The following is a 23,610-nucleotide window of genomic DNA, read 5'->3' as shown; positions in this document are numbered from 1 at the left end:
CTGGTTCAACCCTTGGTCGGGGAACTAAGATCCCTCAAGCTTCGTGAGCCATAACCACATGATTTTTTTAAAAAGCATTAAAAATTGTAGACTAGACAAAATAAAATTAGCTTGGGGTCTCTCCTTTCCGTAGAGAGTGAGTCCCCAGTCATTACAGAAGAGAGCAGAAAACGAAGGTGAGGAGCAGTCTCCTTGCTTCTGGTTTTGTGGCCTCTCTGGACTTCCTGTACAAACCACAGTTTGAAGGGCTGGTGCTCATCTGTTGGTGAGATGTGATGTTTCAGTGGAAAACACACATGGACACATAGCTTCCTTGATGTAGGATCCAGCTGTTTCTTTTGTAAGAAGCTATTTATTTATTTACTTTAAAGGGAAAGCCCTTTCTGTTATGAATTCTCAAGTGAAATTTGGAAAGGAGTCTTTTATTTTTCTTTTTTGGCTGCTCTCCTTGGACATGAATTTGAGCAAACTCCGGGAGATAGTGAAGGACAGGGAAGCCTGGTGTGCTTGTAGTTCCTGGGGCTGCCAAGTGTCAGACACGACTTAGCGACTCAACAACAATTCCTTGGTTTGTGGGATCTTAGTTCCCTGGCCAGGGATGGAAAGTGGACCCATGGCAGTGAAAGCACCGAGTCTTAACCACTGGACCACCAGGAATTCCCTGCAATGGAGTCTTACCGTGAAGCAAAGAAGCTACAGTCTGAATAAGTGTGTGTGTGTGTGTGTGTGTGTGTGTGTCCAACACCCCTTCTGGGGCTCTTCACGAGTAAACCAGGCTTGGTGTTTGCTCTTAAGCACCAAGCCAGGCGGAGAATGCTCCAGAGTGAAGGCGCCTCTTTGATCATAACTGTACTACAGCTGTTCCCGATCTTTCTTGGCAGTGCCATGATAGCAATGGGATGACAGATCTTCTCTGGGAGACTGATTTCTTTCGGATGAGTCCTTCCCACCCTCCACTGCCAGATTACCATGCCCACGGCAGGACCTCGCTATTGCTCCCTGCTACCTCCAACGGGAAAACGCACTGAGGGCCCATGCACTGAGGGCACAGACAATTCACCTATTGAGGGGAGACGACACTCTCAGCATGAAAGCTTAGGTTTTGAGCTCTACTCATCCTTTAGGTCATTGGATCTCAATCTTGGCTCCACACTGGAATCACCAAGGAAGCTTTAACCAAGACAGATGTCGGGGTACCACATCCAGGGGTTCTAGTTTAATTAGCCTGGAGTGCTTGTGCAAACCCTCACAGTTTTTCTTAGCAGATCCAGTTCCCCTGCAGCTGAACCTTCTGCTTCAGATCAGATCAGTCGCTCAGTTGTGTCCGACTCTTTGCGACCCCATGAATCGCAGCACACCAGGCCTCCCTGTCCATCACCAACTCCCGGAGTTCACTCAGACTCATGTCCATCGAGTCAGTGATGCCATCCAGCCATCTCATCCTCTGTCGTCCCCTTTTCCTCTTGCCCCCAATCCCTCCCAGCATCAGAGTCTTTTCCAATGAGTCAACTCTTCGCATGAGGTGGCCAAAGTATTGGAGTTTCAGCTTTAGCATCATTCCTTCCAAAGAAATCCCAGGGCTGATCTCCTTCAGAATGGACTGGTTGGATCTCCTTGCAGTCCAAGGGACTCTCAAGAGTCTTCTCCAACACCACAGTTCAAAAGCATCAATTCTTCGGCGCTCAGCCTTCTTCATAGTCCAACTCTCACATCCATACATGACCACAGGAAAAACCATAGCCTTGACTAGACAAACCTTTGTTGGCAAAGTAATGTCTCTGCTTTTGAATATGCTATCTAGGTTGGTCATAACTTTCCTTCCAAGGAGTAAGCGTCTCCCTAATTTTTGGCTTCCTTCTTCTGAAGCTGCTCTGTATTGACTTCAGCTCTTCAGTAGCTTCTTCAGGTGGAGAGCCCGAGACGAGATGCTTTCTAGCTCAGGGTTAGGCAGTCTGAATACCTCATGTAGCATGGCCCAGTGCTTGCAGTTTTGCTTTTCAGACTTAAATAGTGAATTCTGGGCAGCAGTGTGTGGTGTGTGCCTGAAAAGGGCTTACTGAAAACATGGCAGCAATCTCATTGTCTGCTTAAAGACATTAACCCAAGTGCTGACTGCTGTGCAGACCACCGGTGACTGACCCACAGGCTGATGGGGCTGTGGGGGCTCCCCTTTCAAAGGTGTGCCTGGCTAAGTTACATTTTATCCCATCCTTCCCTGGTTCACTGCTTCCTTGTACAGTTAGAACCAGAGGGAATGATTTCTGGATTTATTTCTCTTTCAAGAAGCAAAGACTAGTAGGAAGAAATATTAATAACTTGCCACCAAATGGCAACAACCAGCAAGTCCACCACATTGTGTGGCACAAAAAGTGTATCTGTTTATACTTCCTTTTCAGTGTGAGACTATGGGCTTGCACCTTTTAGAAACTGCTTTGGTGAGGAGAAGAGACAAAGAAAATACCTGGTAGCTTAGGTGAGTGTTTCTCAGAAGGCCACTGGATGGGCTGATGGCATCAGAATCATCTGGGATATATTAAACCACGGATTCCTGGACCCCATTCCAATCCTCCTGATTCTAACCTCTCGGTGCAAAGTTTGGGACCTGGTATTTTCATCATGTTTCCCAGCTGATTTTTTTTTTTTTTAATTTTTGACTGTGCCACGTGGCAAGTGGAATCTTAGTTCCCTGACCAAGGATCGACCTGCCTTGGAAGCACTGCATCTTAACCACTCAACAGCCAGAGAAATCCTTAGCTGGTTCTCATGCTGGGTTTGAGAACCACTGTACAAATAGGTTCACTTATTATTACCTCCTTTCCCTCTGCTTGCCCCCAAAGCATTTCTCCTTCTTCCCTTTTGCCCCCACCATGTGTCAGTCCCTCAGTCGTGTCCGACTCTTTGTGACCCTGTGGACGGTAGCCCTCCAGGCTCCCCTGTCCATGGGATTCTCCAGGCAAGAATACTGGGGTGCACTGCCATTCCCTTCTCCAGGAGGTCTTCCCTACCAGGGACTGAACTCAGGTTTCCTGCATTGTAGGCAGATTCTTTACCATCTGAGCCACCAGGAAGCCCGTGCCCCCATCATACCAAAGGAAAATAATGAGTCCTAGTAAAATAAGCTCAGACACCTGGTCTACTATTTGATGATGATGATGATGTGTTAGTCACTCAGTCGTTTCTGACTCTTTGCGACCCCATGGATTGTGGCTTGCCAGGCTCCTCTGTCCATGGGATTCTCTAGGCAAGAATATGGGAGTGAGTTGCCATTTCCTTTTCCAGGGGATCTTCCTGACTCAGGGATTGAGCCCAGGTCTCCTGCACTGCAGGCAGATTCTTACCATCTGAGGCACAAGGGCCCTTACTATTTGATGAAAGCTAGCCCATTAAGGTGGAGAAGGCAATGGCACCCCACTCTGGTACTCTTGCCTGGAAAATCCCATGGATGGAGGAGCCTGGTGGGCTGCCGTCCATGGGGTCGCACAGAGTTGGACACGACTGAAGCGACGCAGCAGCAGCAGCAGCAGCAGCAGCCCATTAAGGTAATTATTAGGAAACCACTTTGAGAACCACAAATCCAGGACTGGGCACAGTCAAGAAACTAACAGGGGAGCCGAATTGTGAAAGGCCATTCTCTTGAGTTCCTTTCTTAACTGCAAATTTTTCTACACAGGAAGCTCAAAGGTTGGTAGGTGACTAATCAGTCTCTAAGAATGTTAATCATGAAAACTTCTTTACAGTCTTCTAAAAGGTACTTACATAATCACCATCCTGAGGGATAAGTATATTCATTTCAGATGACTTGGCACTCACAATCTCACAGTCTAACGCATCTTCACTGAGGTATATGTGGCAGCCTTCTGTCTTATTAATGGAAATTGTTGGCACTTTCCCCATTACCTGAAATAGAAAAAAAAATCTAGGGCCAAAGCAAATAAATAGAAATTCCAATATCCCCAAATAAGTACAGTCCACGGGCCTAAGCAAGCGTTAGGAATAGCTCGGTCAGGGTTGGGGAGGCTGGTTGACGACAGTGTCTCCACGGTGAATTAATAGGTGTCATTTGGGGACAGAATGAATGGACTACACCAGGGGATTCTCAAACCTCAGGGTCTCTTTCCTGACACAAAACAAAGGGACTAATTTGAAAACAGCAGCTAAATGTTCAGAAGATGCTTCACAACCCTATTAGTGGAAATGAAGCATATATTTGATTTCATGATAAAAGAAATAAGATGCTTTTGCTTTTATGTGCTTAAAATTTTAGTTTTGACACATCTCTAGGCAACTTGGATGAAAACACGCATGAATACTGTCCTTCAAGAGTAAATTATTCTGTAAATGAGTAGATTTTTTTCCTCAATCTAAGTAAGAATAAGTAAAAATCACTACAATTCTTCTCACATAAGTCCTTTGCTAGATAAAAATCACACTGGCTGAATGCGGAGCTTAAATGAGATAAAGAGTGTCTAGGTATTTTGAAATGTATTCATTTCAGGAGCCCAAACTGGAGACTTGGTTCAGGCCACTCATTGTATGGATAAATAGTATCATACACAAGAGGAGGTGGTTCTTTGTATTATTACAAATATCAAGTGCTATAAAAATTCTGATCAGTTTAAAATTTCTTTTTTACAGTCCTGTTTTCAGACATAGCTGCCCCCCCGCCCCCCACCCCCAAATCTCTACAGGGACAGACTGTTCCCCCAGCGACCATATTACAACTCTATAATTTTCCTTCTTGTAATGGTAACTGAAGCGATAAAAACATCTCCTCTTTCACTCTGAAGAAAAGACTGGGTTGCAAATTAAAGAGCAAGGCTTGTGATGGTGCAGGTGATGTAAAGAACTCCTTGGGGGAGCCCAGCCAGGCCACCACACTGCTCTGTTTTCTCCTCTCCCCGTAGAAACTGGACACTGAGTTGGAACTGAGCCACCGCAAGGGAAAAAAAAAGGCAGAGGTAGTTTAAGGTCAGCTAAGCAACAAGGCTTTGCCATAAATTAAATAAAATAATACCTATATCTATATATCAAGAATGTGTCAGCAGTAATGTTTTGACAATTTCTAGATTTATTTTATAATGATGGAGAGCATTTCCATACTGCCCAGAACTGTATGAATACCTGGCAAGCAAAGGGAATGCAAGTAATTTGTCAGGGTGTCTTAGGCAATTCATTTATGAGACAGAGCGGGGTCTCATGAGGATAGCCTAGTACGCAAAGACATTTTAGTTTTGTTTATGTATCACTGTATTACCTTACAAATGCTAGAACATCTATGAAAAATCTGAAAAACAGTACAATTTAAAAAAATAGTCCTGATAGGATAAGAACTGTCATTTCCACAGCATCTTAGTCAGTATTTCCTTAGAGCAAATTACATACAATATATGCCTTTTATCCCTTGTAGTCTGTAAACATTTTGAGAACAGAGATTGTTTCTTATCAGGAGAACTGGGCTAACAAGTAGCTTCTCTGTTGAGTGACAGGTGATATGTGACCTTGCCCAGACCAATGCTGTAGCATTTAATGCATGTATCTGTATTAACTTTCTTTTTCTTCAATTTATTTTTCTATAAAAATTTTAAAAATTTCCACATAATATCTTAAGTCTCTTCTCTCTCCCACAATTTGTACTATTTTTTTTTCTGGGATAGTCTGCCAAAAAAACAAAATAACTGAACTAAATCACACGAATCCATGTCCTTTTCTTCCTTTCAATCTTTTAAAATTAATTAATGTGGCTGTGCCGGGTCTTAGTTGTGGCATTCAGGATCTTTTTATAAAAAGTTATTTATTTATTTATTTTACTGTGCTGGGTCTTCGCCGCTGTTCGCAAGCGTTCTCTAGCTGCGGCGAGCGGAGACTACTCGCTCGCTGTGGTGCTCAGGCTTCTTGCTGTGGTGGCTTCACTTGCTGCAGAGCACAGGCTCTAGGCGGCGTGAGCTTCATCAGTTGCAGCACACGGGCTCAGTAGTCGTGGGTCCTGGTCTCTAGAGCACAGGTTCATCAAAAGTTCTGGCACATGGACTCAGATGCGCCTCTGCATGTTGTATCTTTCCAGATCAGGGATCGAACCCATGTCTCCTGCATTAGCAGGCAGATTCCTCACCACTGAGCCACCACGGAAGCCTGGGCATTCAGGATCTTTAATTGCATCATGTGAATTCTTGGTTGCAGCATGTGGGATCTCGTTTCCTGATGAGGGTTTGAACCTGGGCCCCCTGAATTGGGAGCATGGAGTCTTAGCCACTGGACCACCAGGGAAATCCCCTTGGAATCTTTTAAATAGCATTATCGAAGTAAAATGTGCAAACATAAAATTCACCTGCTTTAAGTGTACAGTTTAATGGTACTCAGTAAATTCATGTAACCGTCTGTTCAATTCAGTTTTAGACTATTTCCATCATCCCCCAAATATCCCCATTGCCCATTTATAGTCAATTTGTCCTCATCGCCAGGCAGCCTGAACTAATCTGCTTTCCGTCTTCATTGTGTCCGGGCCCTTTTAAAATAGTTTATTAAATGTTTTAAATAGGTAATGAAATTCACTTGGTTTGAAGATCCAGAAGTTTGAGAAGTGTTCAGTAAAATGTCTCTCTCTTGTTCCTGAGCCAGGCTGCCAAGTTTCTATCCCTCTTGGACAGATAACCATGATTCATCCTTCCAGGTTATTTTAAGGCTCATAGCTTCGAAAAAACTAGGATATATTTCAAACATGGGAGCACACAAAGAATAATAAAACAAATATGCATATACATATATATATATATGTCTGTTAAACAGCTTTATCAGATTTAACTTTTTGGCTTATTTGCCTTATTTTTAGAGCTATAATCTTATACTATAGTTGAAACCCCCTCTATACCATCCACCATCTCCCTGTCCTCCCTTATTCCCTCCACAGACTTAACCACTCTTCTGAATTTTGTGTTTACAGTTGACAGCAGGCCTGTTTCCTGAGGTGAACTCAAGCCTGCATGAGTATATTTAACATGTGCATACTGTTTTGCATGTCTTTGATCTTTATATAAAGGGACACATTATACAATGCCTGTTGTTCTGTAATTTGCCTTTATCACTCAAGGTTGCTTTTGAGATTTCCCTGTTTTTAAACATGTAAGTGTATTCAATTATTTTAACTATTATACAGTATTCTATTAGGTGGATTTATTTCTTCATTTATCAGCTGTTGGACATTTAAATTGTTCTGGGTTTTATTGCCATTATGAATAATACTGCAATAAACAGTTTTACACGTCTCATCAACATATGTATTGGAGCTTCTTAGGTGCACACGCCCAGGAGTGAAATTGCTCAGTTACAGGCTATGACTATCTTTGACTTTATTAGATGGTGCCAATTTCTCTGCATGGTGAGTGTAATAGCTTTGCTCTTTCAACACTGATGTATCAGGATTCTCGTAACAACTTTCATACCAGGAGACTTTTTAATATATAGGCAGTCCTCAAATTGCACAGTTCCGACATGCATGAGTTTCAGCTCACAAGCCCTTTGCAAAGTAAGCACAGCCTGAATTCAAAACTGATGAGTATAAGAGGACATATCCAATTAATCTGCATTTCTTCTTCTATTAGGCAGGTTATGCATATTTTCATGTATTTATCAAACACTTCAGTTTTTCCTCCTCTGAATTGCCTTAATATTCTTTGTCCATTTTTCTATTGGGTGGTTAGTCTTCTTCTATTTGATTTGTGTTAACTTTATAAATTCTGGTTATAAACCTTTTGGATAATCTGCATTGCAAGTATCTTTCTTCAATCCATGCCTTGTCTTTTAGCTTTGCATCTGATGTCTTCTGTTGAACACATATATTTTAATGACGTTAAATTCATTTGTCCTTTTCTTCTATATTTTATTCTCAAAGTTTAAAAGTATTTCTTTTCACAATTAGGACTTCACTTTTCATGTACGGTATGAGGTAGAGATTAGATTTTTTTTCTCTGCATGGAGGGTCCTAAAATATATCTCCACGTATGTGCCAACTATGGAATGTACTACTTCAGTTAAAAGAGACAATGGTGAAAAGCCTAGTAAAGCCAAAGAGAACCATCTATAAAACTGGAAGCCAAGTCTAACAAACATTATCAGGAAACATCAGATAATAAGGGGTGATTAACTATATGAAAAGGGTATAATCAAAGACAGTAGTTACAGTTGGCCAAAGTAAGAAGTCATTTAGCTTTGGGCATATTATAAAATCCCATTTGGCTAAATTAAAATTGCTTAAACAGTGCAGATTTTCTTCTCTTTTGCAAATTCAATTCCAATCCTACTTTCCAGGTTGTTTTGCTGATAATCTCATTGACTCTTCAGAAAAACTTTATCCAGAATCCCTTTTTTTCCTGAGGGAATAACATCCTCTTTGGCAGGGTACTATGAAAGTGAATCTCTTACCATTTTGATTCATTCATTAGTTGATTCATTCCAATCACTCACTCGATCAAACATTTACTGAATACCTACTGTGTGCAGGTATTATGCAAATTTCTAGAACTGTAAAGATTAATTAGCTGTTCCTGAAATAGAAGTGGTAAACTTGTAATTGCTGTGCAAAACAGGGTGGGTTATAAGAGGGTGAAAAGGGGGAATTAACACTGTTAAGAGAGGGCTTCAGAGAGGAGGTGAAGACAGAGCTGTGTCTAGAGAAAAGACAGTAAGAGTTTTCTAGTTGGACATGGAGGGCCCCTTGTAAACAGAAGGGATGGTCTGGTGGTGGCTGGGCAAGGTTGAACGGACCACTTACCTGCATTTGAATGTCCTTGGAGTTGATCACTTCCACAATGCCCACCACATTGTCAAACACCAGGCCGAACTTCTTACAGTTGTCTAGGAAAACAAAACAAAACAAAATCCTAAATACAATCAGCATATTTATACGAAGCAATTTATCATAATGAGTACAGATCCATAGTTCTGCCCTACCAATTATAATGGAATTTATTTTCCCTTTTATCTGCAGAGTAGACTTGCCGCACTTGAAAATGTAAGCCACCTGTCTCAGTTCAGTCTTTGAAATCACAAGGTCATTCCTGTCCTCTTGGTATTCCTAAAATTAAAACACAGGCAAATATTAAATATAAGGACAGACAGATAAATGAAGTCCACTGCATACTGAAATTACTGTGGAGCATTCACCAATTAGAGCTTCTCAGTATGTTCTTTCTTTAGGAACCTTTTTCTTACAGACTAAACCACAGGACTTCCTTTGTCTCTGTGATGTTGGGAATGGTTACTTGGAAGTGGGGGTGGCAGGGTCCATTTGTGAACAGTCAGGCATCAGGCACCCTGGCTAGTGGGTAGGGGCTGGACCAGGGATGTGAGAGCTTTTGGTTAAGTCCCGATGCTGAGTCTGGAGTTGATACTGTAGCAATATCTGCAAATAGGAGTTGGGTAAATAGACTAGCAATGGTCCAAGTCCCAGTGTATTCTCAGAGCACAACAACCTTTCTGGGGACTTTGTTCCTCCACCTTTAGGGAAGCCTCCTGGATTGGCAGGGTTTCCCTGATGGCTCACATGGTAAAGAATCCACTTGCAATAATATAGAAGACCTGGGTTCAATCTCTGGGATGGGAAGATCTCCTGGAGAAGGGAATGGCTACCCACTCTAGCATTCTTGCCTGGAGAATTCCTTCCATGGGCTACAGTCCATGGGGCTGCAAAGAGTCCAACATGACTGAGTAACTAACATTTTCATACTGGATTGACAGGGGGTACCAGCTTCCATCCACATACAAAGTGTCCTGTCCTGCTCAGACAATGGTGAAAGTGGTGGCTGACTCAGTAGGTTATATCAGCGCCTTGGTCAGTGGAACAGAATGAAACATCCTATAGTAGATCCTACAGTAGATGGGGTACAGATTAAAAGTTCACTGACAGAGGAGTCAGATTCATAGAGACAGAAAGTAGAAAGGTGGTTGCCAGGGGCTGAAGAGAGGGGGAGTGCAGAATTACTGTTGAAGGCATACAGAGCTTCAGTTCTGACAGATGAAAAGAGTTCTGTGGATGGATGGTGGTGATGGCCGCACAGCAGTCTGATGGTACTTAATGCCACTGAACTGTACACGTCGAGGTTAAGATGGTAAATTTTCTGTCATGTGCACTTTACCACAGTTTAAAGAATAATTTTGAAGAAGTTGAAGAAAAAATGCATGAGAATAATGAAAACCAAAAAACACTTATGGAAGCATTCAGAAAGGCCTTGGTTTCTAGCCAGTGACTTGTGTCTCTGTGTTTTCACTTAGAAATCCTTAGTGCTACTGCTAAGTCGCTTCAGTCATGTACGACTCTCTGACCCCATGGACTGTAGCCTGCCAGGCTCCTCTGTCCATGGGATTCTCCAGGCAAGAATCCTGGAGTGAGTTGCCATGCCTTCCTCCAAGGGATCTTTTCGACTCAGGGATCAAACCCGTGTCTCTGACCCTGCCTGCACTGGCAAGCAGGTTCTTTATTACTAGCACCACCTGGGAAGCCTTAGAAATCCTTAAGACCTTGGCAAACAGTTTAGCCATTGCTCCTTTCATTGGAGTATATCAGGAATACAGTTAAAGGGCTTCACTCACCACTCTCCATTTCTTCCCTTCCAGCTCTAACACAGGAGTGTGTTTCTTAGGAGGATGAGACTGGGGAGACTTGGGGCCTGGAGTGTGGCTTTTCGTAGGAGATGGAGATTGTCCTCCATGAGCCCGTAGGTTGGGATTCTTGTATGTCTTCTGGTCATCTGTAACATGACGGAGTCCTGGGAGGATAACACAGAGACACATTTCTTTACATCATATGCAAAGGGAAACGTTTCTGACTTTTTGGATGAACATGATGTAAATGGCCTAAGAATTTTTAGTAATGCTATTTTAGCAGTTGAGTGTTTTCTCAAGGTTAGTATGCAGAGTCTGAGACCTGCATATGTTTAGAGTTGATAAAAGCACTGTTAAGTAGTTTTTAATTGGAGGAACTTCTTTTTGGAGATAAGATGATAGATAAAATTATGCAAAAAAGCTACCTCACCAGAAAGAATTCGATGATTTACTTCTGTGTGGTCAAATCATTCCCTAGATATAGTCTAAAAAGTTAGGGCATTTCAGCAAACATAGGTCAGAATCGATTTAACGGTTTTAAGTTCATTCTCTTCCTTTACAGATGAGGGGACAATGCAGCCAGCTGGAGCCAGAAAAACTGTTCAATTTTTTGGTCCTTGGCTCCCAGCCCAGCTCATAAGAACACTTATACCATAATTCCTATTGCCCATACAAAACAAAAATATATTTGCATAAGGTTTTTGGAAACATGACTTTATTCAGTTCAGTTCAGTGGCTCAGTCGGATCTGATTCTTTGCAACCCCCACGAACCGCAGCACGCCAGGCCTCCCTGTCCATTACCAACTCCTGGAGTTTATCCAAACTCATGTCCATTGAGTCGGTGATGTCATCCAACCATCTTATCCTCTGTCATCCCCTTCTCCTCCTGCCCTCAATCTTTCCCAGCATCAGGGTCTTTTCAAATGAGTCAGCTCTTTGCATCAGGTGGCCAAAGTATTGGAGTTTCAGCTTCAACATCAGTCCTTCCAATGAACATCCAGGACTGATCTTTAGGATGAACTGGTTGGATCTCCTTGCAGTCCAAGGGACTCTCAAGAGTCTTCTCCAACACCACAGTTCAAAAGCATCAGTCCTTCGGCACTCAGCTTTCTTTATAGTCCAACTCTCACATCCATACATGACTACTGGAAAAACCATAGCTTTGACCAGACGGACCTTTGTTGACAAAGTAATGTCTCTGCTTTTTAATATGCTGCCTAGGTTGGTCATAACTTTCCTTCCAAGGAGTAAGCGTCTTTTAATTTCATGGCTACAATCACCATCTGCAGTGATTTTGGAGCCAAAAAAAAAAAAAAAAAAAAGTCTGTCACCATTTCCACTGTTTCCCCATCTATTTCTCATGAAGTGATGGGACCAGATGCCATGCTCTTTGTTTTCTGAATGTTGAGCTTTAAGCCAACTTTTTCACTCTCCTCTTTTACTTTCATCAAGAGGCTCTTTAATTCTTCTTCACTTTCTGCCATAAGGGTGGTGTCATCTGCATATCTGAGGTTATTGATATTTCTCCCGGCAAACTTGATTCCAGCTTGTGCTTCTTCCAGCCCAGCATTTCTCTTGATGTTCTCTGCCTATAAGTTAAATAAGCAGGGTGACAATATACAGCCTTGACATACTCCTTTTCCTATTTGGAACCAGTCTGTTGTTCCCATCTCCAGTTCTAACTGTTGCTTCCTGACCTGCATATAGGTTTCTCAAGAGGCAGGTCAGGTGGTCTGGTATTCCCATCTCTTTCAGAATTTTCCACTGTTTATTGTGATCCATCAGTCAAAGGCTTTGGCATAGTCAATAATGACTTTATTAAGTGTATGATTAAAAAAAAGTAACCATTCACTATGAAGACAAAGGTAGTTCAATGATATAATTCTTTGACAAGCCCATACACTGGTTGAGGACAGAGGTTCTAAATACTTGATCTTGATGCCTTGGTTGGAGCTGGTGTTGGAGTGTCAGGGGCTGAAGTAGTGATACAGTGCATTGGTCAACTTGAAACTAGAATCCCTTGAGTTCTTTTTGATCCACCCAGAAGCCCACTGAGCCCATCATCTCATAGTTCCCTGTATTCTGGAGACTGAAATGGAATCATGTATCCATCACCGTGGGCTCCAGGGGATCTGTGTGCCTGGAGCCAGAGGGAGACAGCCTCAAGGCCTGGTTTTCTCACCTTTCGTAATTGCCTCCCCTTGGTTAAGTTGTGCAAATAAAGCTGAGCGTGAAGGAGAGGACGGTTCTTTTATGCTCTCACTCTCAAAAAGCAGAGGTGGCCCTGGAGGAGGCGGGGGAGGCGGGGGTGGAGGAAGGCCAGGCCCAAGGGAGAGGACAGACAATGCTGATGCAGTTGATGCGACCGGACCCTGCGGGAGAGAGAAGATGGAAAGCACGTTACTGAAATGACGCCCTTGCTGAGAACTGAGATTGTGCCAGCATCATGAGAACCTGTTTACAGTGAGAGATTGGGGTTTGAGATTCACAGAGGGCACCTAGGAATACACCTGTGCATCATGGATCTGTTTCCAAAGACCTGGGACCGAGTGGGGGAACCCTTGTCTTGGGAACACAGAGCATGACGTAGAAACTGCATGTGCAGGAGCTTGCCAGCTCAGTTCAGTTGCTCAGTCGTGTGCCACTCTGTGACCCCTTGGCCTACAGCAAGCCAGGGTTCCCTGTCCATCACCAACTTCTGGAGCTTGCTCAAACTCATGTCCATTCAGTCGGTGATGCCATCCAACCATCTCATCCTCTCCTCCTGTCTTCAATCTTTCCCAGCATCAGGAAAACAAAGCCACAGGTTCATGTCCAAAGCTCGGGATATGAATGAAACTGGGCTTTGGCCAATTGATAATCACAAGAAAAAAGTGGTGCAACTGATAAGAGGATTCTTTTGGGGACACTGGGAATGGCAACCATCCAATGAGAGGGAGAGAGGTGAAAAAGTTTCAGTGGTTAGCTTTTTGAGCAGCTAAAAAAAGAAATACTGAAACACTCTCCAGGACTTGTTTTTCAAGTATGTAAGCCTCAAACTGAACCCCAAGTGAAGATCACATGTGACCGGCATGTCTGTCAAACACGCAGGTGATCAGGGCCCGGGATCCTTCTGATGATTTGGTTCGTCTAATGCTAACTGTTTGTAAACCAGAGAAAACTGTATTTTTGCCTGATCATGGCAAAAAAGGCTCATGCTTTCTCTTTTCTCTGCTATGCAAAGCTCAATCTTTGTTTTCAATATGAAGTTCTAACAAATTCAGATGTCACTAAAAGGTGATTGATAGAAAATAGAGGGATTTGTCTCAATGTTTTGAGAGGACCCCATAGACAAAGTTGTCACAGAGTTTAAAACTAGTAGGATAGAAACACACATATACTATAACCTTGTGTTATACACCATTTTATTTTTAAACCCGGAGAAAAGCTGTATGCCTATGATAAAGAATGGTAAGTTAGTTCAATTAAAAGATCAGAAACTTTAAAAATTGAGAGTGATGAAAATGTGATTGAGGCTTATATTAATATGTTTTCAATACCAAATACAATATGTAAAACATCAATATGACTGCTAAATATTAACAAAGACAGCAGACCCTTATTTTCATAAACATGGAAGTATTACAAAGTGTCAATATCAGGAACTTTTTACCTGTGGTACTTTTCAGTTGAAAAATCTACACTCTTTTCAAAGTACTTATATAATCCCTATTAAGTGTAGAATTATCCTGAAAATATGAGATCCTTCTCTTATTGAGAATGAATATCTTTAAAACTGAGTAGGCTGGGAGTTCTCATCTCTTGAAATTGTAATTTGTGATTTTTTTGTTTGTTTGTTTATCAGGAAGAACAGTCTGACTCCATCAGGATTCTTGGGTCAAGTACAAAATAACTGCACAGTTCATGAGACAGACCAATTTTTTTCAGTATCTTAAACATTCCCTATTTTGTTACTGGGGTGAAATTTGAGAATTTGCTCGGAATCATAAACAGCATAAAATACAAGATTTGCACATCTAACACTATTCCAGTCCTCGGTTCCAGACACTCAGAGCCACAACGTATTACTTTTACTCATAAGCACATCATAACTCAGTCAGTCAGTGAAGGGCCAGGCCCCTCCCCCACATCTGAAACACTGCAGCTTTAAAGATCTCCTATTTTGTGGAAAGGGGAGACCGGCTTCTAAATCTTAGAACGACTTAGATGGTCCCTCGCTCTCAGAATTCACAGCCTCTCTCCAAGAGCCATTAAAGGACACTGAAACCAATTAAGCCACATATTCAACTTCTTGGAACTATGATACATTCGGATGGCTGACCCGGGAACACCGAACAAAGGATTTACTGCAACAAATGTTGACTATAAAAGCCAAAAAAATAAGAGAACTCAGGACCAGTTGAAACTCTGCCTTTGGTTTATCCTTTGTATGTTCTGGCTCGTTTCTGGCTCCAATAAGGGTGCAGCCCAGGCTCTATAGTTTCCAGGGTGACATGACAAGCAGCACTCAGGGGCTTTCCATGTACAGTGTCCTCGAAGGCAAATCAGGCATTCCCTTGGCAGGCTTGCCCTAGGCTGCGCCATACAATGAACTGATCTTTGCCTCCTGCTCTTCTCCTGCAGGCATGTGGGACCAGAGCTCTCTGCACTCTCCTGTGCCTGGCATGAGTGGCAGCTGCATCAACTGGAATCACAGCCTGACACTGTCTTCAGGTGTTTCCTTAAGACAGGAGAGACTGTCAGGGAAGGGAAGGGAGCCAAGAATTCTGGAAAATCTCACACTTGCCAGGCACTGGTTGTTCCCACTCATTTAACAGATACTTAACGCTCAGTGGGGTTCCCTGGTGGCTCAGAGGTCAAAGCGTCTGCCTGGAACGCGGGAGACCTGGGTTCGATCCCTGGGTCAGGAAGATCCCCTGGAGAAGGAAATGGCAACCCACTCCAGTACTCTTGCCTGGAGAATTCCATGGAGGGAGGAGTCTGGCAGGCTACAGTCCATGGGGTTGCAAAGAGTCGGACATGACTGAGCGTCTTCACTTCACTCACTTTAATGCTCAGTTTAGGACAGGCTCAATGCCAAGGGTCCCCAAATTTATCTGAACTTTAGAATCATCTGGGGATCTGTTAGAAATTCCCGAGCAGGAACTCTCTGGGGAGGTGGAACATGGGCCTCTGTACTTTCTGAAGCTCCCTAGGTGATTCCAGTGTGTGGACAAGTTTGGGAAGAAACACTCTATGCTCTGTGCTGAGATTAATCTTAGTCATCACAATATTAGTAAGATTGAAATTCCCCCTCTAACAGAAAATAAAGCAGGAAGTCAGAAAGGCTGACCAAATATTCAATGGCCAGTAAATGGCAGCAATGTAATTCAAGCACATATCTGCTTGATCCTAAAATTTTCTTCAGGGGAAATCTTTTTTGCTATATTCAGGTGAAAAAAAAGTAGTCAATCAATTAAAAAAATCAGAGGCATGGGTTACCCATGATATACATGGGCTTCCCTGATGGCTCAAACGGTAAAAAATCTGCCCGCAATGTGGGAGACCTAGGTTCAATCTCTGGGTCTGGAGGATCCGCTGGAGAAGGGAATGGCTAACCACTCCAGTATTCTTGCCTGGAGAAGTCCATGGACAAAGAAGCCTAGCAGGCTATAGCCCATGGGGTCGCAAAAAGTCGGACACGATTGAGCAACTAACACTACTACTGCTAACATGCACATAGTGTTGCTTGTGGGCCTCTGGCTTGAATATCCATGAAGTACTGGGTGATGGTGTAATAATTTAATTTTTATCTCCACTACTTGCTCCATCCCTCCAATGCCTCAGCAGCTGACCAGGCTCCTGCAGCCAACTCTGGAGCCGGGCCTTATCCCATGGGATAAAGAAGTCTTCAGTATTGGCATCTCAGCAGCAAGTCACCCTTGACGCTGGTTTGTTCAGACTCTGTACCCTTGTTCTAGCAGTTAGACTCTTGCTCGTCCACTTTTCCTGAGTACCCACTGGTGCCAGTAATGGGGTACTTGCTCTGAAATTTATGATTTTAAATGGCTATATTCAGGGTACAAAAGTTAACTTATGTTTATGAACACAGCACGTAACCTAAAAATGCTGCTTTTGAAAGCTCTATTAAGATTAATTTTGAGAGCAGATGCTTGATTATTTACTTTTGAGTCAGGGAAGGGAGGCACAAAGACTTTTAAAAACATCTGCAAATCCCTTTCTCTAAATTAATTTCAACTGTCTTGGGAACAGCTGCTTCCTCTGACTTTAAATATATGAATGATAACTATGAAATAATGAAACCATTGTATGTGGGCATGTGGAAAGCTTGTAAAGTTTTGGTTATGTATACTCTCCATATAATTATATTACATGTAATATATTTATATACTAAAGTGAATCAGAATATTTTCATTAAATGTTACTTGAAATAATTACTTATTTTATTACTTCAGAATTTAGGTTTTATTCTGAAAGGGAAACTACTTCTAGTTCTTAAATGAAATCTCCACATTGTTTTGCTGGTGTAATTAAACAACCACTTCTATCCCCCACAACACACACCATTGTCTTAGTTATCCAGTTAATTCGGAGAGGACAGGACTCCAATTATCCATTTTGTTGAGTTTGTTGAAAGTAGGACTAATAGGGTGCTTTTATATGGAGGTTTTTATGTCTTTGTGACAAAAATTGAGCAAAAAGTGAAATATAGCCATTTAAACAACAAAAAAAAAAAGGAATCAGCTTCAAAGAAAAATTTTCCATTGAAGATATTCTACTTAATAATTACCCTTTTGGGGAAATTCTCAACTTTCACTTTTTAAAGTCTAAGATTTTTCAAATTCAGCAATAGCAATAGCAAATGATCTGATCTAAATAGAACCTAACTCTTCAATAGATGGAAAGTGAATTAGAATAGACTCATTTGTCCATTCAACATTTGCTAAGAGCAACCTTGAAAGGAATTGGGTGGATGATGAGGAAGTAGACATACGTCTTGTTTGTTAAGAAAGTCATGATCTAGTGGGAATGCTGAGCGCACAAGTAGTTGCAGATGAAGTTTCACGTGTTGTGACTCACATGAACAGGAGTCCCTGGCAGCCCAGTGTGGGCTGTGGCTGGCTCTTCTCAGGACAGTGGGGTCAAGAGAGCCAGAGAATTGCTGGGGTGGCTTAAGCTGGGGCCATAGCATCGAATGCTCTACAGAGCACAGAGGTCCTGTACGGAGAGCCCCTGAGGGACAGATGTATACACAGGTAACAGTAACCTCCAACGTCATGAACAGGCCTGGCGACCCACATCTTGGTCTGTGTTTTCACTGACTTCTTAAAAGCTAGAGACCAAGAAAATCAAAATATTCTGTGACAGTCTCTTGGAACAGGTGGATTCTGGCCCACACAACAGAGCTTTAGTTACGATGTTTCTTCTATGAAACCAGCTTAGTGACAGTAATATTCTGAGCCACCTGCCTTTAAGTATTTGTGGAGATCATAGATAAAGTGAGAAAACGGAACAGCTGACACGCAGTGGCACTGTTTATGGGTTTTCCTGTCCACCTCACACCCTTTCCTTATGGCCACCACCTCAATTCCCCTTCATGCCCACACAGATGACTGTCTTCAGCTTCATGGTCAGGTTCTTTCTTTCACTGTCCATCTCAGAGCCAGCTTGGTCCATTAATCACCTGGCTTACAGTTAACGCTCTCCAGGTACATGTGTCCAATTACACACTAAAAAAAGTGTTTAGAAATCATAAAGCCATTTCAGTCACAAATGGACTTACATTAACCTGCTAAAACTACAGGAATTCACAGTATTTTATAATGGAACTTTTTGGCCAATGCTGTCTATTAGTTTTTCCAAAGAAAGATTCTCAGATGAACTTGTGCAACATGGCACATAAATAGGATAAGCCTCTCACATACCACAATAAGAGGGAGAGATTAAAAGAAAGAACTATAGTTTCATAATTAAAGACTGACTTTCCATGTACATAAACTAGCTTTCATAGCAGTAAAAAATACTTCATGAATTCATGATTTAGGGTTGTTTATATTTTAGATGTTAAAACTAGTTTCTTTCTATTTTCTGCAAGATGTACTTTGATTAAGAACTTGGTGAAATTGATACATTTCCAAATTTTTAAATTTCCATAAGTACTTACAAATTTTACATTCATATTTATATCACACTTTTATTGGCAGACAACCATATTCAAGAAAAAAGATTGCACATAAACTAACGGATGATCGTCCTCTGCAACATGAGTATAAACCAAAGTGAATTTGTGATTTTAGTCTCTAATCTCCTATTCTTATCACTTCCTATAATTTTGAGACTTCTGCCAAGGAAAACAAAATTTCTGGGGGCTTTTCCAAGAAAACAGAATTGTCAAAAAAAAAATATTACAATGAAGAGCTACATAATATTTTAAGCATATATTTTTTAATAATTTTTAAAGTCAATTTAGGGAATATTTTCTATTTCACCTATGGTAACAGAACAGTACTTGAATTTCAAGTTTCCATAAAAATACCAAGGGTACTTATAGACCATCAAAATGAAAAGATATTTCCACAATTATGAAGGAAATGTAGGGCACATTTTGATCACTTTTCTTGAGAAGCTAACCTCCCTAACTCAAGACACGTACAAGAGGAAAGATAACGAGAACCCAGATCTCATGGTTTCGCCAATGATCTCTGATGGTTTCCTCATCTTCATTCTTTCCACCCTCCTTGGACTCTCTGTATGTTACTTTGATGACCTGGAAAGATGTGAAATATGGCAGCAGATGAAAAAGAACAAGAAACAAAGTCCCTTCAGAGAAGGAAAAACAGCTTTAAACTGGAAAACAGCCTGCAAATACCTTACACAGTCTACAAACCAGTAACTTAGTGTCTTTAGGCTTGTGTGTGCTTAGTCGCTCATTCGTGTCTGACTCTTTGCGATCCAGTGGACTGTAGCCTGCCAGGCTCCTCTGTCCCTGGGGATTCTCCAGGAAGGAATACTGGAGTGGGTTGCCATACCCTCCTCCAGGGGATCTTCAAAACCCAGGGATTGAACTCAGGTCTCCTGCCTTACAGGCACGTTCTTTACCAACTGAGCCACCAGGGAAGCTTATCTTTATGCTTATCGTTTCCTAATTTATAGATCTGGATGTGACCCTTCAAAAACATAGCTGGTGATTTCTGCTTTACAATGCCCAAAGCAGAGAAGTCTGACAAGAGCTGACCAAACCCTCAAAGCGGATTTCAGAAGAATACGTGGAACACAATCTAATTGCTCAAGTGACCCAGCTCTTTTGCATAAATTGTCTTCATAAGTAGCTTTAATGATGAATTTGGCCTTTTTTTGCTATTGCTCTGTGGACCAAATCTGGGATTCCCAGATTGTCTTTTTTGTCTTGTCTGCCAGCCATGGCAGCTTAAAAATACAATTTATCATAAAAAAGGAAAGATAAAATTAAATTTTCTATGGGAAAAATTTCCAGAGTTAAAGATAGCAGAGTATACCCATCAAAGACACACACTACAGATAGCCAGCAATTGTAAGACCAAGAGTGACATGGAGCTTGAATTATCTGCACAATGACTTCATTCGGTCAGAAAAGCATAGATCTGAACTATCACTGCATTAAAGTTTTTGTTTTGCTTTTGGATTTTAGAGTCATAGAGAAATAACTGTATTTCTTAGGTTATCTGTACTTGGTAAACGGCAGAAGTTGGGGTGGGAGCTGAAGCAAAATGAAAGTTGTTATGAAGATGACTTAAGGGACCTCCCTGGCTGTCCAGTGGTTATGACTTCACCTTCAGTGCAGAGGGTGCAGGCCCTATCCCTGGTCGGGGAACTAAGACCCCATATATCTTGTGGCCAAAGCACCAAACATGAAACAGAAGCAATATTGTAACAAACTCAACATAGACTTTGAAAATGGTCCACATCAAAAAAAAATCTTTAAAAAAAGATGATTTATGTTTGGCTCTATATTATTTGTAAATCATCTTTTTCTAAAGATGTTTTTTTCAATATGGACTATTTTCAAAGTCTTTACAGAATTTGTTACAACATTGCTTCTGTTTGTTTCATGCTTTGGCTTTTTTGGTCACGAGACATGATTGACATTTGACTCTGTATTATTTGCTTTCCAGGTAGTGCAGTGATAAATAATCTGCTTCCCAATGCAGAAGACTCAAGACACTCGGCTTCAATCCCTGGTTTGGCAGGATCCCCTGGAGAAGGAATGGCAACCCACTCCAGTATTCTTGCCTGGAAGATTCCAAGGACAGAAGGAGCCTGGCGGGCTACAGTCCATGGGGTCGCAAAGAGTTGGACATGACTGAGAATGCACTCACTGTATTATTTACATTATTTACTTAGGAAAAGTAAATAGAAGCATGAACATCTTCTGAGGTTTATAGCTGAGGCACACTAAGATAAAGTAACTTTTGTCTCAATTTCAGTTCTAAATTTCACGGGAAAGGTCTGGGAAAGCATCTGTGATTAGCTCTGCTTAAATCAAGGATGCAACCTGGACCATAAGTCTGGGCTTAGCTCTAGGTTATAGTCTATGAAGGGCTTGTTTTACCTTTAAAAGACAATCTGTACCTTTCCTCCATCTCTTCATAAGAAAAGCTTTTTGGTTAATCTAATATTAGCTTGCATTTCCTGAGTTTATACCAACTGGGAATTAGGAGCATGCAGGTGGCAAGGGGCGGGGACAGGTGCAGGGAAGGCATTTGCCGCTTCCTAAGAAAAGGCAAGGATTGACTCCTTGGAAAAACCCTGATGCTGGGAAAGACTGAAGGCAGGAGGAGAAGGGGATGACGGAGGATGAGATGGTTGGATGGCATCACCAAATCGATGAACATGAATGTGAGCAAGCTCTGGGAACTGGTGATGGACAGGGAAGCCTGGCATGCTGCAGTTCTTTTAGGGTTGCAAAGAGTCGAATATGACTGAGTGGCTGAACTGATTGATAAGAAAAGGCACTGTCGATTTCCATTGCCATCGCTTGATAAAAGAAATAAAGGAATAGTATTTACATGGCTCTTAAACAATGAACACAATATGTAGTTAGTGGAATAACCCTCTGGAAATTTCACTGTGAAGAAATATGATTACCAATTACTGTGTTCAATTTAGCAAAAGCTTTTGGATATTGTCTGTGTTTAAGGCCTTGTACAGATGTGAGAGTTGGACTATAAAGAAAACTGAGCGCCGAAGAATTGATGCTTTTGAACTGTGGTGTTGGAGAAGACTCTTCAGAGTCCCTTGGACTGCAAGGAGATCCAACCCAGTCCATTCTAAAGGAGATCAGTCCTGGGTGTTTATTGGAAGGACTGATGTTGAAGCTGAAACTCCAGTACTTTGGCCACCTGATGCAAAGAGCTGACTCATTTGAAAAGACCCTGATGCTGGGAAAGATTGAGGGCAGGAGGAGAAGGGGATGACAGAGGATGAGATGGTTGGATGGCATCACTGACTCGATGGACATGGGTTTGGGTGGACTCCGGGAGTTGGTGATGGACAGGGAGGCCTGGCGTGCTGCAGTTCATGGGGTCGCAAAGAGTCGTACACGACTGACCGACTGAACTGAACTGAACTGCAGGCCCTGTACTAGTCACTGCTGCAGATCTCAGGCCGAGTGGAGAAGGACGATGCTTTCAAAGAGCTCTCTCGGAGGAGAGAGAAGATACGTTTGGCTCCCCCACAACAGAAACCTGGCTCTTAGCCTTCATGTCTCTGCTCAGCCTGTGCCTTTGTTTGGAAGGTTCTCACCCAATTTACTATCTGGAAAATTCTTACAAAATCTTCAAGGCTCAACTCAAAATTCTCTTCTTTTTGTAGGCTTTCTGGAACTCTTCTAAGAGGAAGTTTTCTGTTTCCCTATTTCAAGGACCTGTTAGGAACACCCTTATTATAATACTTCACATTAAAAGTGAAATTATTTGTCTGTGAGTTCAGGTTTGGTCATCTCTTGAGCCGGAGCTCTGAAAAACCACTCATTATTCATCTTAATGTCACCAGTAATGCGCCGGGTGCCTGAAACACGGTAGGTACTTCATAAATATTTACTAAAGTGAACAAGTAACTGCTTTATAAGGTAGAAAGCGCTGAACATCATAGAAGTACAGATCTTAAGTACTAAAGAAGTTCTGTTCCAGTCAGGAAGGGCAAAGTGATAAGCGGGGGGAGGTCAGAGAGGCTTCTTGGAGGGAAGATCATTCGAAATATACCCTGAAAGATAGTTGGGTCAGATTTGACAGAAGGAAGCAAGAGGAAGGGGATTCCAGGAGGAGGGTACACGAGTATTGCATTACAATGAACAAATGCAACTGAATTGTTACTAATCACCCAAGAACGTACAGATCCATTTAAGCACTGTCTTTCAAGGCACTAGCTTCTGAGGCGACACACTTGTTGGATGAAACTACCAGTACTCAAAACTTTATTTTAGGACTGCTTTCAGACTGCTTGCAGAAACACACACACGCACCAAGTAATCACTTAGGCCTTTGTCTTCTGCTCCTTTTGACCAAAGAGTATTACCTGAATTAACCCCTCTCTAAAGAGGGTCTCAATAGCTTTTGGTCATTTGAAAAGATAAAATTCACTTGTAAAGAAGGAAAAATTGCTACCACTTAGTATCCCAAAAAGGATGGGCCAAAAACTTCATCTGCCATTGTCTTTCTCCTTGGAGGTGAGGAGGGACAAGGAGGTGGATAAAGCCATTCAGCCCTGGCAGCAATTATTAGGAAGTAGAGGCATTCCCCTGGGAGTGAAGGCTAAGAGGTTGGACCCAGAGGTGTGGCACCTCAGGGGTGGATGAAAACTTGGGGGGCAGTGAGTGGGGTATTGTATAATAGCTTGCTCTAGGCTGGGACTGAAAGCCAAGTTCACTCAAAGTCCCCTCCTATCCAGGCACCTCCTAGCTCTGCTCTAGGAAGCACTTCTGCCTGCACCTTTAAGCCACAACCTCCTGACTATGAAGGGCTGGAGGACAGAGTCGTCAA

General features: G+C 42.1%; 1 protein-coding gene across 1 annotated transcript in view; it reads right to left on the bottom strand.

Annotated features, from left to right (window-relative positions):
* The window catches only part of CAP2 (cyclase associated actin cytoskeleton regulatory protein 2), a 136,242-nt gene that overhangs the window by 3,140 nt on the left and 109,492 nt on the right, over positions 1-23,610 (bottom strand). Inside the window, exons 8-12 of the mRNA XM_006072506.4 lie at positions 12,777-12,966; positions 10,582-10,757; positions 8,944-9,067; positions 8,765-8,847; positions 3,757-3,897 (exon numbers count right to left, since the gene is read on the bottom strand). Coding sequence (XP_006072568.1) covers positions 3,757-3,897; positions 8,765-8,847; positions 8,944-9,067; positions 10,582-10,757; positions 12,777-12,966 — 714 coding nt within the window. The remainder of the gene's footprint in view (positions 1-3,756; positions 3,898-8,764; positions 8,848-8,943; positions 9,068-10,581; positions 10,758-12,776; positions 12,967-23,610) is intronic.

The sequence above is a fragment of the Bubalus bubalis genome, chromosome 2, assembly GCF_019923935.1.
Source record: "Bubalus bubalis isolate 160015118507 breed Murrah chromosome 2, NDDB_SH_1, whole genome shotgun sequence".
In the NCBI taxonomy this organism is placed as follows: domain Eukaryota; kingdom Metazoa; phylum Chordata; class Mammalia; order Artiodactyla; family Bovidae; genus Bubalus; species Bubalus bubalis.
The sequence above is the reverse complement of the archived record's forward strand: the minus strand, read 5'-3'. Positions and strand labels throughout refer to the sequence as shown.